Source organism: Salmo salar, chromosome 24, assembly GCF_965601325.2.
Source record: "Salmo salar chromosome 24, fSalSal1, whole genome shotgun sequence".
Lineage (NCBI taxonomy): Eukaryota > Metazoa > Chordata > Actinopteri > Salmoniformes > Salmonidae > Salmo > Salmo salar.
In genome coordinates, this window is record NC_138314.1 from 26,641,329 (window position 1) to 26,658,937 (window position 17,609).

Consider the following 17,609-nt stretch of genomic DNA (forward strand, 5'->3'; position numbering starts at 1 on the left):
GAGTGCGCTGAAGCCTGGAGGGCTGGGCCTTTTCCCACAGGAAGAACTGGACTGGTCCAAGCCTAGTAGTAGGCACGTGCAAACTAACACCACGTCACAACAGCCAGTCAGCTGGGACACGCCTGCAGTCCCACTCAGAGAGATAGGATGAAGGAAGAGTGATGGTAATCATTCATGTCCTTTTCCAGCTGGAGGCCACACTTCAGAGAGCCCTGCTGACGTCAGATGATTAGAAGAAAATAACATTACATCCTCTCGCTGAATACATTAGGCTTAAGTCGTGAATTCAACACAAACTATTTTGTGGAAGATTTTCCAAGCATCACTGACAGATGAAATGGGAGATGGGGGTTGGTTGGTGGACACTGGGTAGTGACCTGAAAAAGGCATGGTTCTCTTTCAGCTCCTAGCCTCTACACCAGAGATCCCATTCTCAAACTACTGGGATAGGTGAAAGCAATGTGGAGAACTCGTCACAGCCGAAAACATGTGTTACTTAAACAAATGTCATCATCACTTCATGGAAACAATGAGATGGGTACAGTAGGATATGATGACAAGTAGTTACTAATTTACCAGGTGTATTATGGCAAAAATTGCATCATGCATCCTAACAACAACTGCTCTCTGGGCGCCGATGACGTGGACACCGATTAAAGCGATACTTCGGGATTTTGGTAATGAGGCCGCTTATCGTCTTCCCCAGAGTCAGATGAGCTCATGATACCATTTTTATGTTATGTATCCAGTATGAAGCAAGTTGGATTTAGTTTCGTGATCCAATGCTAACGTACGTTAGCGCAATGGCTGGACGTCTATGGGTATCGGCTAGCACAGGGCTCTCCAACCCTGCTCCTGGAGCGCTATCATCCTGTAGGTCCAACCCCAGTGGTAACTAACCTGATTCAGTTTATCAACCAGCTAATTACTAGAGTCAGGTGTGATAGATTAGGGTTGGAGTGAAAACCTACAGGATGGAAGCTCTCTAGAACCAGGGTTAGAGAGTCCTGTGATAGCAGATACCCATAAACTTCCAGCCATTACGCACTAACTCTAACTTCATACTGGACATGGAGACATAAAAATGGGATCCACGAGTTCAGACTCTAGGGAAGTACATAAAAAAAGCCTCATTGTCAAAATCCTGAAGTTTCTCTTCAAGGCAGCCCCCCACACCTCTCTGATTCAGAAGGGTTGGGTTAAAAATCAGAAAATACATTTCAGTTGAATGCATTTAGTTGTGCAACTAACTAGACATCCCCTTTCCCCTAATAATTTCAGTCTGCACCAGAGGTGAAAGGAAGTGACTACAGAGGGACATACATTAAAACAGACCAGAGACCCATGGAATGCTAGTTCAAACTAAATGTATTCTGGGAAAAAAATGGCCGCTACCAAATAAAGAGCCTCTCATCCAGAAACGGTTGATAGACATAGGCCTACTAAATAATGCAACAGGTCAAAGTTTAAAGGAGTGGAGTCAGCAGTTCCAAAGACCTGTGCATATTCACCAAAAAGAGAATAAACATGCTCATGAATAATGAAATGTCTCTCTGCTCTGGGAAAGAGCTGTAGGTGTGTTGGGGTGCCACTCAGAAAGTGGGAGGGACTGGATGCTCCGCAGAGCGGTGACGCAAGGTCAGTTATGCAAGAGCACCGCGGATGAACACCTAATGGCTGACTGTCTATCAAAGCCGCAGCGCGCCGCTGCCTCACCACCTCTTTGTAACACATCTCACTCTTGATTCTCCACTACAAAAGAGCCTTCTGCACACAAACACATACTCTGAAACAGTAATCACAGCAAGGTAACACAACAGAGCCAATTCAGAGGCAGACTTCACTGTCCAGTCAGCGTGTAAAACAACCAGCCAGACTCACCCTGCAGACAGACATCTGGTTGGTGGTGAGGGTGCCGGTCTTGTCGGAGCAGATGACCGAGGTGCAGCCCAGGGTCTCCACAGAGGGCAGGCTGCGGACGATGGCGTTCTTCTTGGCCATGCGGCGGGTGCCCAGCGCCAGGCAGGTGGTGATGACAGCAGGCAGACCCTCGGGGATGGCGGCCACGGCCAGGGCCACGGCGATCTTGAAGTAGTAGACGGCGCCGCGGATCCAGGAGCCTCCGTGGACGGGGTCGTTGAAGTGGCCGATGTTGATCATCCACACAGCGATGCAGATGAGGGAGATGACCTTGGACAGCTGCTCCCCGAACTCATCCAGCTTCTGCTGCAGGGGGGTCTTCTCCTGCTCAGTGGCTGCCATCTCATCACGGATCTTACCAATCTCAGTGTTCACGCCCGTGGCCACCACCACACCAATAGCCTTGCCAGACGAGATGTTGGTGCCCTGAAAACACACAGGTAGAATGTTATGGCCACACAATCACACACGCTTGAGGAGAGCAGACTAGATAGTTAAATATTCTATATTTACAAACCAAAATAAAATAGCAGGGTCTGTATTTTTAAGTACATTTTTGATATTGAGTGATGCTGGCATAATTTGTTAATGACGTTTAGGAAAGTTAAGGGATACCTGCATCAAGCATGTTCTTCAACTCCATTGAGCTTGACTGTAAACAAGTAACTGAAGGAGAATCTCAAACTACGAGCTGATGGTGGAGAGTTCAATCATCACACAGCCGCTACAAGGAGCAGTAAGGAGTGAAGAGAGAAGAGTGTTGCTTACGGAGAAGAGCATGTTCTTCTTGTCCTGGTTGACAGCTCGAGGGTCAGGCACTGGGTCCGTGTGCTTGATGACAGAGACCGACTCGCCTAGAATCCCAGCAGAGAGCAGCGCAGGTCACATATTACACAGATATCCCTTTGGCTGTGTCTAAAGCCTCGGGGAAAAACTGTATCAACTTCAAATCATAGACTCCCACTCCACAATCAATGTGTAACATTCATGGCTCTTGGTGTGCCTGGTCCAGGGCAAGGCCTCTTATCATAATGTGGATCATGTGGAAACCCTGGCTCTAGACTCAGAGGACGTGAACTCAGTTAATTAAACAGTGTCATGATATTCAATTATTATTAATAAGTCTTATTTTGATAAGCTAAAGTAAAACAAACGTTTGTTGTGAGGTGGGGGTGAGCAGTTGGGTTTGAACTGACTTCTACATTCCTCACGTATTACAATCTTACCAGTCTATGGAGGTGATTTGTTAGGGACACTCTCCTATCAAATAAAGTTTGGAATAACTTGGTTCTGGAGGAGGAATAAACAGTTCAAGTTTGCCTATGTGGAATGAAGGCAAATAAACCTGTGGCAGACGACAATTAAAAGTGAGTCATACAGTATGCTTGCAGGCTCTGAGGAGCTCATACGATCAGTAAAGACAGCTGTAGAACACCTGAAATTAGCACACAATGTCTTTACACAGGAAGAGAGAGTTTTGTTATGCTTTTGGAGTAAGACAGTTTGTCTATTTATACTAGAGATGTAGAGTAGCCTAAGTTTGTTCCGTATAGAAAAACACAGTGCAGCAAACAGCCATGTGTCTTACCGGTCAGGATGGACTGGTCTACTCTCAGGGTTGTAGATTTGATGGAAGTAAGACGGATGTCTGCGGGAACCTTGTCTCCAACTAGCGAGGGGGAAACCAGACATACAGACAGAATTAGAGGTACACAGATTAAAAAAACATAATAGATGGACAATGATGCATTGCACATTTTGACATGAATGTCAGTATTCCTTTTTCAGGACTGAACAGACATTAAACTAATCCGATCCCCCTGTGCCCTTGAGAGGAGAGGAAAATAGCATGGGATGAACAATACACACAGCCAAAAATGGGAAAACTATTTAAATATGTTCCCCCAATGAGCTGTCCAAACGATCTGGCCTTAATGGCCATATATTGTTCTAATCCCCACCTGGCACAGCCAGAAGAGGACTGGCCACCCATCGGAGCCTGGTTCCTTGAGGTTCCTGCCTTTCTAGGGAGTTTTTCCAAGCCACTGTGCTTCTGCACTACTTGCTTCTTGGGGTTTTAAGCTGGGTATCTGTATAAGCACTTTGTGACAACTGCCGATGTAAAAAGGGATTCATAAAATACATTTGATTGATTGGTTTAAATGCCAGCTGATTTCCTGTCCTCCCCACTGCACAGGAAGAGGTGGAGGAGATAACACCAGCTGCTGTCACTCAGACATGGAGCCCCGCTTTCCAAAGCTCATTGACGCAACAGGAGTGGCGCTTAGCACACAGTACACGCTTTAACCTCAAACTCCTTGTTTTTAAACCTTCAAATTAACAAGCGGGTGTCTCTAAGGTGTCACATATTAAAGCTAGACACATAAGCCTCAACACCAACAAGGCCTTGGCTCAGAGAGAGAGACAGACCGCTTTTCTCAGAAATAATTGTGTAGAGCTCAATGGCATCTTTCAACTGTTTAAATGTGGAACAATGCGTTTCACTTCTGAAAAGGTCAGGAGACCTAACTCACCGAGGGAAGTATGCAATGGATTGGCCTTTGATGGGCCGCAACATCAAATTATCATCAGGCTCACTTGAAAGCTATTCAGACAAAGGCAAACAGTTACAGAATATTATCTACAGGCCAAAGAAAGATACCACATTTGGGAGGAGTTTCAAAATACAATTTGACGCCAAGCTGAACTGAAAGAAAACATGACCACAGTCAAACGTTTCCCCCCCATAACGGCCACATCCTCAGGGTTGTGCAACACTTCCTGTGCCAAGACATATTAAATGTTTTAAGAAACGCTGGTGACTACAGGGCGTAAAGCCAATTACAATAAACACTTGATGTCCTTATGGGGGTACAAAACACGTAAGACTGTCCTGGTGCAGTTAGCCTGGCCCGCACGTCTGCTCTGGATGAAGTGTGTGTGAATATATCATCTATCCCTTTAAGTCAACATCCTATTTGGTACCAGGCCAAAAGTCTCCTCAAACATGAACACCTTTTCACCCCAAGGCTTGCCAACAAGTGATTCTCCACACCCAGGAGAGTGAGACAGGCCGCGTAGCAACAAGAGGCACAGACACAAGAGTCCGTGAACCAGTGCCAGACATGACTTCCAGGGGTGTCCTTCTTTACAACTGTGGAGTAGGTCCAAGCAAGGCTGCCACACCAGGAAGACAGAAAAACTGCTTTTGCTGACAGACTGACACAGGCCCTGCTGTGTATGACTGCATGACACAGCAGGTTTCTCTGTGGACGATCCTGAGAGTGCAGGTGCTTATGGCAGCTCCAACAAAAGGCTGAAAAGCTCATTCTGAGGAGGCTATTTTAGAAGCACTTGACGGGTAACTACGTCCTAGAACTCTTCAAGTGCTCTTAACCAGCTGTTCTTGTCTAGAAAGCATTCACCACTAACCAAGTGTACAGTACACTAACAATTCAAAAGGCAAAAGAACTTGTTGAATCAGAGAAAATTACAAAAGGAAAAAAAGAGCATGTGAGACCATGAACACTAGCCTAAAGCTAGTTGGAGTAACAACCATGTGTCTGGCTTTAATCTTTGCTTCCTGTTTTCAGTGGGTGAACTGAGATCTCCAGTCTCCTCTCATAACCAACAGAACAGGGCTGTGTGTAGGACTGTACAGTACACTACAGACAGATGTCCTGTCCTGGGCCAGGTTTGGTTGCTGTGGCAACAGGACACTGCGACGGAGCCACATGACACCTAGATTAAGACCCGCAGCCTATGCTGTGTGAAATGTAGACCAGTGCTGCCCGACTAACAGCGTTCTGCTGGGAGATAGGAAGGAAGAGCAGAGGTCAGGGGTCAACATGCCTTCAAACCATCTATGGCCTCTATATGCTGGGACACATCATACACTCAGACATTGAAATGGATCGCTAAACACCTCTCTGGATGTCCTGTCCCAGTGCGTTCTGTTGCCATTAACACCATGAAAAGGTTGTAATTAAACCCTCTGTTAATCCCTCTACTTAGCTTAATGAAAGGGGAGCGTTGATGACTCGTCCTGCCTTCCCTCTCCACACAGCAGTCTTCTTAATACTCTAATGCACTGTTCCACATGTGGTCATGAGCAGCTGTGTACAATGCTACAGTCTGACCACAGTAATGTATTCTGAAAGAAGAAGCTCTGAAGGGTACTAATGTTTCCCCTGTTGTCTTGTGGTCAACCTCTTCCTCGTTAGTGGCTCCTCTTAACAGTCTCTCCAGGGTCAGACCAGCATGTCTTCCCTTTTACCACCAATTCTAGAACCAGACAGCATAGCACAGATTCCCAGCAGTCAATGCAGGACATGCCTCAGGATTAGCTGACACTGGAACACGAGGACAATGTAAAACAACATTCAGAAAATTGCAGTGGCTTAATAACTGTTGGTTGATACCAAACCTGGGTTCAAATACATGTGTATTTGAGTATCTAAAATAATTTGTGTTTTTTTTAATACAGAGTCCAAAACAAGTACTTTTATTTGAATGGTTTGTAAAAACCATAAATACAATTTGGTAGACTCTCTCTGTATCCCACTCATAATTATCTGTAAGGTCCCTCAGTCAAGCAGTGAATTTCAAACGGATTCAACCACAAAGTCCAGGGAGGTTTTAATGACTCACAATGGGCAGCTATTGGTAGATGGGTAAAAATAAAATAAGACATTGAATATCCCTTTGAGCATGGTGAAGTTATTAATTACACTTTGGATGGTGTATGAATACACCCAGTCACTACAAAGATACAGGCGTCCTTCCTAACTCAGTTGCCAGAGAGGAAGGAAATCGCTCAGAGGCCAATGGTGACTTTAAAACAGTTACAGAGTTTAATGGCTGTGATAGGAGAAAACTGAGAATGGACCAACATTGTAGTTACTCCACAATACTAACCTAAATGACAGAGTGAAAAGGAAGCCTGTACAGAATAAAAATATTCCAAAACATGCATCCTGTTTGCAATAAGGCACTAAAGTAAAACTGCAAAAAATGTGGCAAAGAAATTAACTATGTCCTGAATACAAACCGTTATGTTAGGGCAAATCCAACACAACACAACACATCACTGAGTACCACTCTTCATATTTTCAAGCAAAGTGGTCGCTGCATCATGTTATGAGTATGCTCATCATCGGCAAGGACTAGGGAGTTTAAGATAAAAAGAAATGGCATAGAGCTAAGCATAGGCAAAATCCTAGAGAAAAACCTGGTTCAGTCTGCTTTCAAAACAGACCAAATTCACCTTTTAGCTGGACAAAAACCTAAAACACAAGGCCAAATCTACATTGGAGTTGCTTTCCAAGAAGACAGTGAAGCCTCAACGTGTTCCTGAGTGGCCGAGTTACAGTTTTGACTAAAATCTGCTTGAAAATCTGTCTAGCAATGACCAACAACCAACTTGACAGCTTGAATAATTATTTATGTGCAAATATTGTACAATCCAGGTGTGCAAAGCTCTTAGAGACTTACCCAGAAAGACTCATAGCTGTAATCGCTGCTGAAGGGGATTCTAACATGTATTGACTCAGGGCTGTGAACACTTATGTAAATTTGATATTATTCAATAAATTTGCACCCAAAAAAATTCAAAAAACATGTTTTCACTTTGTCATTATGGGGTATTGTGTGTAGATTGGTGAGAAAATCTATTACTTTGAAGACACTATATATTTAAATAATATTGAAATACATTTCATGTTCAATCAATTAAGCTCTATTTTGCTAATTGTAGGCTACTGTATAAAAATTGGCTCAATATATTTCATGATGCGTAACATGCGCGCAAAATTGTGCCAAATATTGATTTAGTGCATTATTATAGGCTAAGCATTAGAATAAGCCGCCTCAATATTTGAAGCCATAGGTGATAACAATATCTCTAGGAGCTGACTCGTCATCAGTATTGTGGAACAATTCTAATGCTAAGGTAAGATTTGAATGGAGAAAGCTGATCTGATCTTTCGATCCTATCAGTAGCTACATGCTCCAATGACTCACTTATTAAACATTCTCTCTACGGGGTGCTTAGGGAAATGCATGTTACATCTTCAGCCCTTGCAGGAAAGATGCATTGTTAAATCCCTCCCTAAGTTCCATCGTTATCAGGAAACCGGGCCCAGGACTATCAGCAGATTGAACTTGAAAAGGGGATGCTGATGCAGTAACATACAGATCCCTCCACCTTATTCATCTAAGTCCCAGACAGCCATTGTGCCTCCTGCTGACAAGCTGGGGACAGCAAACACCTGGCTGGAACAGACACTTGCCAAAAGACCCCACAGCAGGCCACACAAAATGCCACGCTGAGTGTCTGGAATCCCAGGCCATGGAGAGTGGTGATGGGTAGGGTCTCTGTGTGTTGGGCTTGGAGGTGGGGGGGGGGGGGGGGGAGATCGCGATCCACCACTGACACAGACTTCCCTACAAGGTCATCATGCTGTCCAAACAATAGAAGCAGCTGAGAGATCCTCCCCCTCATTCCACCCCACACCGACTGGCCCCATCAGTATCTGGGCCCCTACTGTACTGAACATGCACCAGCCAGGGACCAGACCAGACTCTCCTCAGTCCTGTGGAACTGCAACAGCCCTGGCTACAGACACATTACGTTGATGACTACTAGTTGATGACTACTAGCTATGTGCAATAAACACATTGACGAGTGGAGCGGGAGGCTGGCTGTGTCAGGGCCCACAGTGGTACCCTGACAGGCAAGGCCAGAGATTGGCCCGTTTAGTATTCTGCTCACAGTTCAGCCAGTCAGCGCAGCCTGCGTCCTCTGCCTCAGCAGTAAGCTGGCATCTGCGTCATGACCAGCCTTCCTGCATGGCAGGGGGTCACACTGGGGATTTGGGCAAACATTCAGAAAGGAGCCTCACAGAAACCAATCTGAAAAGGCTCTGCAGGATTTCCCCAATGACATTCTCAATCTCCACCTGACAGCATCCACAATGCATCACTCTGACAATATCTGCTTTACCGACTGTTCCCTTGAAGAGAGTCTGGTTTCCGAGCAAGGCCGTTATCCATTTTCCTGAGTAAACATACAGCAAAACCATAAGCGACCTTCACTCTACACAACCAATCACGCCTATACTCGATCATAGTTTTACACAGCAAGGACCAGTCAAGGATTCCTGTGCAACAAATAAAGGCAAATATACAGAACACCCACTAATACATCCAGGATCCACTTTGTAACCATACCATCATGAAGGTATTGTTAAACTTTAACCCCCAAACCAAATGTTCCGTCACTCTAAAACAATGGGTTTAATAGAAACGAGCGAGCAGCAAATGCACTGTGCTGCCGGTGCCCTTCTCAAGGTGAGTTTGGAGTCCTGCTTGGAGTCCCACGTCATACACGGCAACACTTTTCCCCAGAAAGGAACTACCGTCACTGCCTGCTATAAATACACCATGATTCCATAATCTAGACAGGCTATTCAGGCTAAAAATAAAACCCACCACTATGCACAGAAAAACACAGTATCACCTCAGTGGCTTAGGGTTAAACCAAGTATCATGATAACATTAGCTCTTCAAGGACTCCAGTATTTTACTGCACATCAGTTGACTACATCCATGTCCATCCCCTGCTGCACTGCAGCCACATGCTTTTCAGGACACAATTCCTCTGAAAATCAATCAGAAACGTCTCTCTCTCTCTGCTAAAGTCACCGTCTTTGGGTAAGTCATACCAGACTTTTTCATGAGCTGCATTGAGGAAACGTGAGAGATGAGCCACTCCGAGGTTCAGTTTACCGGCTCCAATGGGAATGTGCTAGCATGGTGCTATGGTTGAACGCAATGGGAGCCTCGTTAAGGTGGTGTGCCGTGTGCAGTGCACCTTCGTGAGTTTAGCACCCCAGGAAACATGCACACGTGATTCGAGAGGTCCTTAGCACCACTAGTGCCTAGTCCTCTGGGACAATGGGTTAATATAAACATCCCAAAATACACCTCTCATGTAGGGTGTCACCTCTGCAGTGGGACTGGGGGAGAGGGGAATTTAAATGAGATTTTGTTGTTAAAATGTAAGCCTAACCATGCCTGGATTCATGAGTCCGATTAAAAATAAAATGTACCTAACTGAGGTGTCAAACTATGCTGGTTTGAGTGAAAATAGATTAGAAGGAGTGTCCTTTTTTTCCTAACGAAAACTAAGAACTGTTTTTGCTTCAATCTTAAATAATGGTTATTCATAAGCCAAATTACTGAATCACCAAAAATGATGTGGGTTTAATGCATCCTACAGCACCGAGAAAGACAGGCCCAACTTACCAGCAACCTCCACGATGTCTCCAGGCACGATTTCTTTGGCCTTGATCCTCTGAACGGTCTTCCTGTCCTGGCGGTAGACCTTACCCATCTCAGGCTCGTACTCTTTAAGGGCTTCAATGGCATCCTCAGCATTGCGTTCCTGTGTAGATTAGAAATGTTGACTGTTCGGTTACATATTACATACTGAAATAGATGATCTGATGACATTTTAGAAGCCAATTCAAATCAAATAAGCCAATTTGACTTTTCACCATCCCACAAACTGCAGATATGTGACTTCTTTAAAAGGCACAATCTGTCACTTCAACAGCCTAACCATGCCACTTTCTTTCATTAACTCTGATGGTTGTGCCTGTAAAAATGTAACCAAAGTCATAGACAGCAGGAACTATTTTAGAGATTGTGCATGACAAGGACCAGGGGATTCCCTTTGCATATTTTACATTCTGAAAATAGTCAATTTCTGTACTGATTATGCTTAAGAAAACAGAAGTGTAAGTTCTTAACACTGCGTCATTGGGAATGTCACATTTATGAGAACAGCAGCTAAATAAGAAAATCCACGTTTGTGTTTACTCAATAACTTGGAGGAATAGAATGCTTGGTTCTAAAGTCCACATTTCCTGGCCAGCTTCAACATATAAGTGCTTTTGCATCTATATTGCATGCTCTTTGGGGTTTTAGGCTGGGTATCTGTATAGCACTTTGTGAAAACAGTTTATGTGAAAAAAGATTTATGAATGACATTTTATTGATTGATATAAGTTAATAAAGAGCCTATAATTGTCTGTTGAGCATGGTAATTTAGGGCTATGGGGACAGAGGTTAAAGTCTACTCCATGGCACACAGTGGTTTGGATATCCCTCCATGGCACACAGTGGTTTGGATATCCCTCCTAGGAGCTGCCAGGCAGCGTAAGCAAAGTCAACCAGTGCGACAGACATTCTAACCGACACTAGAAATTGGGCATCAAAACTGAGTAAAAAAGACAACTATCAACTTGTTGTTTGAAACAGAGTGATTGACAATATTTTATGCTCATTCTTTGGCTGCGCATAAATGCTTAATGGATTGGATTCAAATGTTCAAGGTCATTTGCTCACAAACATGCCATCTATGTTGACAGACAGCTGAGGAAATGTAGCCTAGTTCTTCTGGACAAAAATCATGCAGGCCAGAAATATGCATGAGTTTAAACTGAATGAATAAATCCTAAGGGAGCATATAGCCTTTTTATGTTGCTACAGGCTGATTTTTCTTTGCAAAAACTGCAAATATGGATTAGAGAATGGCTAAGAGACCATTGTGTGTAAACATCAACATGTCTCAAATGTAGTCAATGACCCACTTCCTTCCTCTGCCCATTTACTTTCTATTGAAAAGCATGACATTAATAAGAGGAAAGCGTAAAGCAGACATGTGACCAGCAAGCAGAATGTATGAGATTTGTGGATACTCCTACCTGTAACTTTTTAATGGTGGCCTGTTTTGCCTATAGTCACTAGCTAGCAGTATACAAGCAAAACAAGAGTTTCTGAATACTTGTCATTGCAGCTCCACACAGACATTCAAGATACTGTAAAAGAGGTCTAAATGATGTAATGTAAGTTGCTCACCTGCCACACACCCACTATGGCATTGGCTATAAGAATGAGTAAGATTACAAAAGGCTCCACAAAGGCTGTGATTGTTTCTTCTCCATCCTCGAATAAGGCCAAGACCTAACGGTAAACAAGACAACGAGATGATCCATTATTGCACATAGTACAGGAGCACGTACCAACATTATTCCCCCTGGATACTTACTACGCGCTTACAACTATGAATTTAAATGATCATAATCATGTTAAGAAAGCTATGATTGAAGTATGTTGTGAAATAAGGTTGTACTAAATGTCATGGAGAAAGCATAGCTGTTAAAAAACAAACTTCATCCATGCCTGCCAATGGACCCAAACATGGTAGAATATACAATCTGAAATGACTAATTAACTTAGCAGTGGCAGTCACATTTATTTATTTTTTTAAATTAAAAGCTTTGAGCTAATAAGTGCAAAATTAACCATTAAACTCATTTTAATCTGGCAACATGATTTAATTTGAAACTTTTCTTCAACAATGTGTATTATAAGGAGGTGATTATTGAATCAGAATTTAATTAAATCATGCTGCCAGATTTAATTGAGGTTTATGGTAAATTTTGCACATAAATTGCATTTGCACTAGAAAACTGTCAATCAAACACAGAAAATAGAGTAAGGCTACAAAGCTTATAAAAGATGGACTGGATTTGTAATGCTGCATCAGTGTCAGCACATCACATAACAGTACGTTTGGCTAAATTAATCAGTATCATACACAGTATGCATATCAAATATGAGCAGTTGAAACCAACAGACAACCACCTTACCAACTCAAACAAACCCCCCACAAACATTAAACCAGTTACCAGGAGGACCACTGCTTCTGTAATCAATCACAACCCACACATTGTGCATTTAGTAAAGCTCTTCTCCAACTCAGCACTCCTCCTCTCTCACAAACAGGAGATAAAAACACTCTTCTGGGAGTGGGACTCATTTGAATAATGTCCCTCTTAACTGCTGAGAATAAGAGCACACGAATTCACTTCAACGAGACAAAGCTGCATAACACAGACACCATCATGAACAACCTGCTGCACCCGTTTATTACTCCCACAGTCAGATCTGACTTCATAACTGACCACCGGCCAAAAGTATGGGAGTGACGGGCATGGTGCATTCGTCTGGCGTGTGCCCTCCCACTGAAGGTAAGAGCCCAAATTTGGTCTTCAGTGGTGCCCTGTCCCCCGGACAGCAGCCACTGACACCTTCATATCGCACGGCTGTGCACACTACATACCAGCTCCTCTAAAAAAAAAAAACACACACACACAAGGGATTATAGATTCCAGCTCTTGAATCCTCCATATTGGCCTCAAAAGGACCCCATCTCCTCAAATCAATGCGCATGGTATCGGACACTAGATTTTCCAATGCAAAAACATCCGTCTGTCCACTACCTAAGAACATGAATAGTAAACACAGATGCAGCAGTACACTGATAATACTGTAGGACTATGGAATTTAGGCTAGATCACTGCATGCTGTCAGTTACATTTCCACCAAACCATTTAGCTTGTGTATAGGCAACTTACTACCAATAACGATGTAACGTTAAATGTCTAAACACGAGGCGAAAGGCACACTACCAGTGAGAACCCTGATAGAAGTGATTACGCTGAAAGAGTACAAGACGACTCAAATGTCTTGTTAGACACATGGTGATAGCAACTCGATTCAAGCAACTGCTGTTGTCACCATTCCTCAGATGTGTAGCTAGCCTTCTCAGCTGTTTAGCCACCTGATCTATGAATGTAACCTCAGCAGAGGCATAAAAACAGAAGACATTTGCACTTGCTGTCCACACCTCATGCCACGAGGCCAAACAAACTTTCCCTTTCCATTAGACAGCCCACTCCTTCTCATTAGCTTTTTTCAGTAACTCCAGACAGCAAGCATATGATCAGATGATTTAGGGGTTTGCTTATAAGGGGATTGACACATCTACATAATAAACCAAAGCAATCAAATGCATTAAAAAATATATTAATCTAAACCTTTACGGTGACAGCAAGAATACTGTGACTAAATTCCCCACAGTGACATGCTTCTAATACAGACATCAATCTATACTTGTCTAATGTAAAATTTTGGCTGATTGATATCAAGGGCTAGCCTATTAAAAGGGGGAAAACTGGCCCATGGCAAGCAGCAGCAGTACCACATTTTGTGTGCCCTAAACACCATCTCAGGAAGAAAAAAAATTGTCCAGGTGATATACTTACAAAAGATATACAAGCTGCCAGCAGAAGAATTCGTACAAGTAAATCTTCAAACTGTTCAACAACAAGCTCCCATAGAGACTTCCCTGTAGAATGAAAGGTGTTAAATGACATGAAATCAAGAAAATAATGCTGCATCACATAGGCTGCGTTTACACAGGCAGCCCATTCCGGATACTTTTTCACTAAATTGGTCTTTTGACCAATCAGATCAGCTCTTTTGCAAATAATTGGAGAAAATATCAGAATTAGGTTTAATTTTTACAATAGACTATTTTCAACAAGTGTTACCTTCTTCAGCTGGTAGCTCTGGAGACGTTCCAATCCAAAATGCATCAGGGAAAAGAGAACACACCATTAGGGAAAATGGTTTAGTAACGTTCTTACATTTTGACATAGCATGACATGGCATTGCAATTTGTTGATCTCCACCTCGGCTTTGACTACCACCGACCCCAATGACTCCCACTAACCCCCCATGTCCTGGTTTAGATTGTGCAAAGCTAAAACTTTGCCACCAGGAATTTTAAAAACAGGGACTTAATTTAATTGCTTTCACTGCGTGAAACCACAGCCTTGAGTTTGGCTGAGTCATTAACGGTAGCAAAAGCGTAGAGGGTAAGAACATTGCCCACTCAATGTTTGAATTCATGGTGGTGTAGGGATTCTATTTAACCCATCTTCTCAGAGGTCACCTTGAAAGTTGTCAGACATCCAATATATAATCTTGTGTGTATCTCTGACCTCCTCCCTATAGGCTGTCTCATTATCGTCAGTGATCAGGCCTACCACCGTCATGTCATCAGTCGTGCCCGGCCAGGGAATACAGTAAGGGACTAAGCACGCATCCCTGAGTGGCCCCTGCATTGAGGGTCAGCGTGGCGGATGTTGTTGCCGCCTACCCTCACCACCTGGGGTCAGGAAGTTCAGGTGGGAAAGGGCAGTGCGGAGTGCAGTAGAGATTGCGTCGTCTGTGGAAAAAAACAACTCGATTTATATTTTCCATGTCCAACCATGTCCTGAGAACATATGATATTACAGTTCTTCAGCTCACATTGATAGGATAGTCTTGATGGAGCTTGTCCAGTTTATTCTCCAGTGACTGCACGTTCGCCGACGTAGTCTCGTCAGGTATCCCGCACGTCAACCTCTAGAATGTTGCCTCTTCCTTTTACGAGTGTCTGTGATTTGGGCATGGTCCGGGATGAGCAGATGTCCTTCGCCGCCGACTCATTGAAGTACAAATCCTCATCCAAATCGAGGAAAGTGATCGCTGTTCTGATGTCCAGAAGCTCTTTTTGCTCATGTTAAAAAAAATGTTTTAAGATCAGCAACAAAAAAATACAAAATAGCACAATTGGTCAGGAGCCGTAAAAATAAAATACACTTTTATTTTGAAAGTTTACACAAATACGGGTATGTGGACTACAGAAAACCGAGGGCCGAGCACGCCCCCATTCACATTGACAGGGCTGTGGTGGAGTGGGTCGAGAGCTTAGAGTTCCTCTGTGTTCACGTCCCTAAGGACCTATTATGGCCCAAACACACCAACACAGTTGTGAAGAGGGCACGACAACGCCACTCTAACCTCAGGGGACTGAAAAGATTTGTCATGGGTCCGCAGATCAAAAAGTTCTACAGCTGCATCACTGAGAGCATCTTGACTGGCTGCATCACTGCTTGGTATGGCAACTGCATGGCATCTGACCGCAAGATGTTATAGAGGTTAATGCGTACGGCCCAGTACATCACTGGGGCCGAGCTCCATGCTATCCAGGACCTCTATACCAGGCAATGTCAGAGGAAGGCCCTAGAAATTGTCAAAGACTCCAGCCACCCAAGTCATAGACTGTTCTCCTGGCTACCACACAGCATGCTATACCAGAGCGCCAAGCCTCCTGAACAGCTTCTACCCCCACACACACTTTCACATACGCTGCTGTTTATTATCCATCCTCAGTGCTTAGTCACTTTTACCCCTACCTACATGTACATATTACCTCAATTACCTCGTACCCCTGCACATTGACTCGGTACCCCTTGTATATAGCCTCGTTATTTTATTGTGTTAAAATTCCTTTTCCAAAAACTCTGCATTGTTGGGAAAGGGCTCGTAAGTAAGCATTTCACGGTAAAGTCTATACCCGTTGTATTCGGCGCATGTAACAAATAAAAGTGTACTACGTTGAAAGCTATTGTGTAGGCTACATTTTAAGAAATGTACTTAATAAGACATGTTATTGGAATTACTCAATAGAGTCTGCAAAACTTTAATTGGTCTCATGCTGGGCAACAGGTATAATACAGAGTGACTCCTTACTCCAACTCCATTTACTGCAATGCAAAACACTATATGGGATACTTATTGGGATGTAGAGAAAAAAACGTTACTACACGTCTCAGATACACTGGAATGGAAAATACTCAGTAGGGTTTTTACTAACCAAGTGTGTGTAGTTTGAGGGGGACTGTGTCATACATATCCAGCAGCACTTTGTTCTCCACCTCCATCGCAATGCACTGTAATAGACTTTACATGGGGTACATATTGGCTGGAGAGAGAAAACCCGTCTCAGCTATGGATGGGGTGGAGAACGAAGTGCTTCTGGATATGTATGACACATTCCCCTCAAAAACTACATATATTTGGTTAGTTAAGATCCTACTGAGCATTTTCCAATACACTTTAGCTGAGACAGGTAGAAAAGTTCTCTATAGCCCAAAGTGTCAACATATTATTTTTTCATTATTGGTGTAAAAAAATAAAAAAAATTGTTTAAAACATTTGCTTTAATAAATTATTTATTTTCTTTTGTTGGCACAATAAAAGTTGCCATTGACTAAAATGCTAATTCTTTTGAATGAGTTACCCACATTGCAATACGGGCTTTTATTCTGAAGGTTTCTTCATTACAATACACACGACGTCATAATTTGTGGTGCCGGCAGAATACTACTAAATAACCATCTAGAAAAACGACAGACCACAGGATCCTATGAACCAGCTTTCGTTTTAACTAACGTTAGTTAGCCAGCTACATGGGCCTGTGCGGGCGGCTATCCTGACCCAAATGCACAGGTCAGCGCAGCAGTCTTGCTGCCTGGTTTAAACACCCTTGAAAATGAACTAATTTGACAATTCCCCCGTGTAACTACTTCGTTCAGTAAATTGTGTAAATGTAAGATTGAAACCCACAAGGTAGTCTACGATGACGTCAACCAATGATCAAGCCGGGTGTGTGCTGACGTTTAGCTAATGAAGCGTTAAAAATAACTGAACTGGGAAATCTCAGACCAGTGCATTGAAGACCACTGGGAACTCGGGAAAAGAACGAGCTCCATCTGGGAAAATTCGTGTTGAACGGTTATCCAACAGAATTCCAGCCCGGGAACTCGGGCCTCTTTCTCGAGCGACAACTTTCAGACCTGAAAATCACTGACGTCATAATTTGACCTCTCCCCCCCTCCCCATAACAACAGACACAAATGACCGTACGTTATCTAGTCCAAGGTCAC

At 43.4% G+C, this 17,609-nt stretch overlaps 1 protein-coding gene across 4 annotated transcripts in view; it reads right to left on the reverse strand.

Annotated features, from left to right (window-relative positions):
* Nucleotides 1-17,609, reverse strand: part of LOC106585469 (sarcoplasmic/endoplasmic reticulum calcium ATPase 2a) — a 29,455-nt gene that overhangs the window by 11,160 nt on the left and 686 nt on the right. For 3 of the 4 annotated variants that reach the window (XM_014171704.3, XM_014171703.3, XM_014171702.3), the window contains exons 2-8: nt 14,385-14,402; nt 14,097-14,179; nt 11,845-11,949; nt 10,228-10,366; nt 3,509-3,589; nt 2,689-2,774; nt 1,882-2,346 (exon numbers count right to left, since the gene is read on the reverse strand). In XM_014171704.3, coding sequence (XP_014027179.1) covers nt 1,882-2,346; nt 2,689-2,774; nt 3,509-3,589; nt 10,228-10,366; nt 11,845-11,949; nt 14,097-14,179; nt 14,385-14,402 — 977 coding nt within the window. Of the gene's footprint in view, nt 1-1,881; nt 2,347-2,688; nt 2,775-3,508; nt 3,590-10,227; nt 10,367-11,844; nt 11,950-14,096; nt 14,180-14,384; nt 14,403-14,882; nt 15,065-15,147; nt 16,756-17,609 lie in introns of those variants that run through there. The other variant, XM_045706885.2, reaches the window with a different exon arrangement.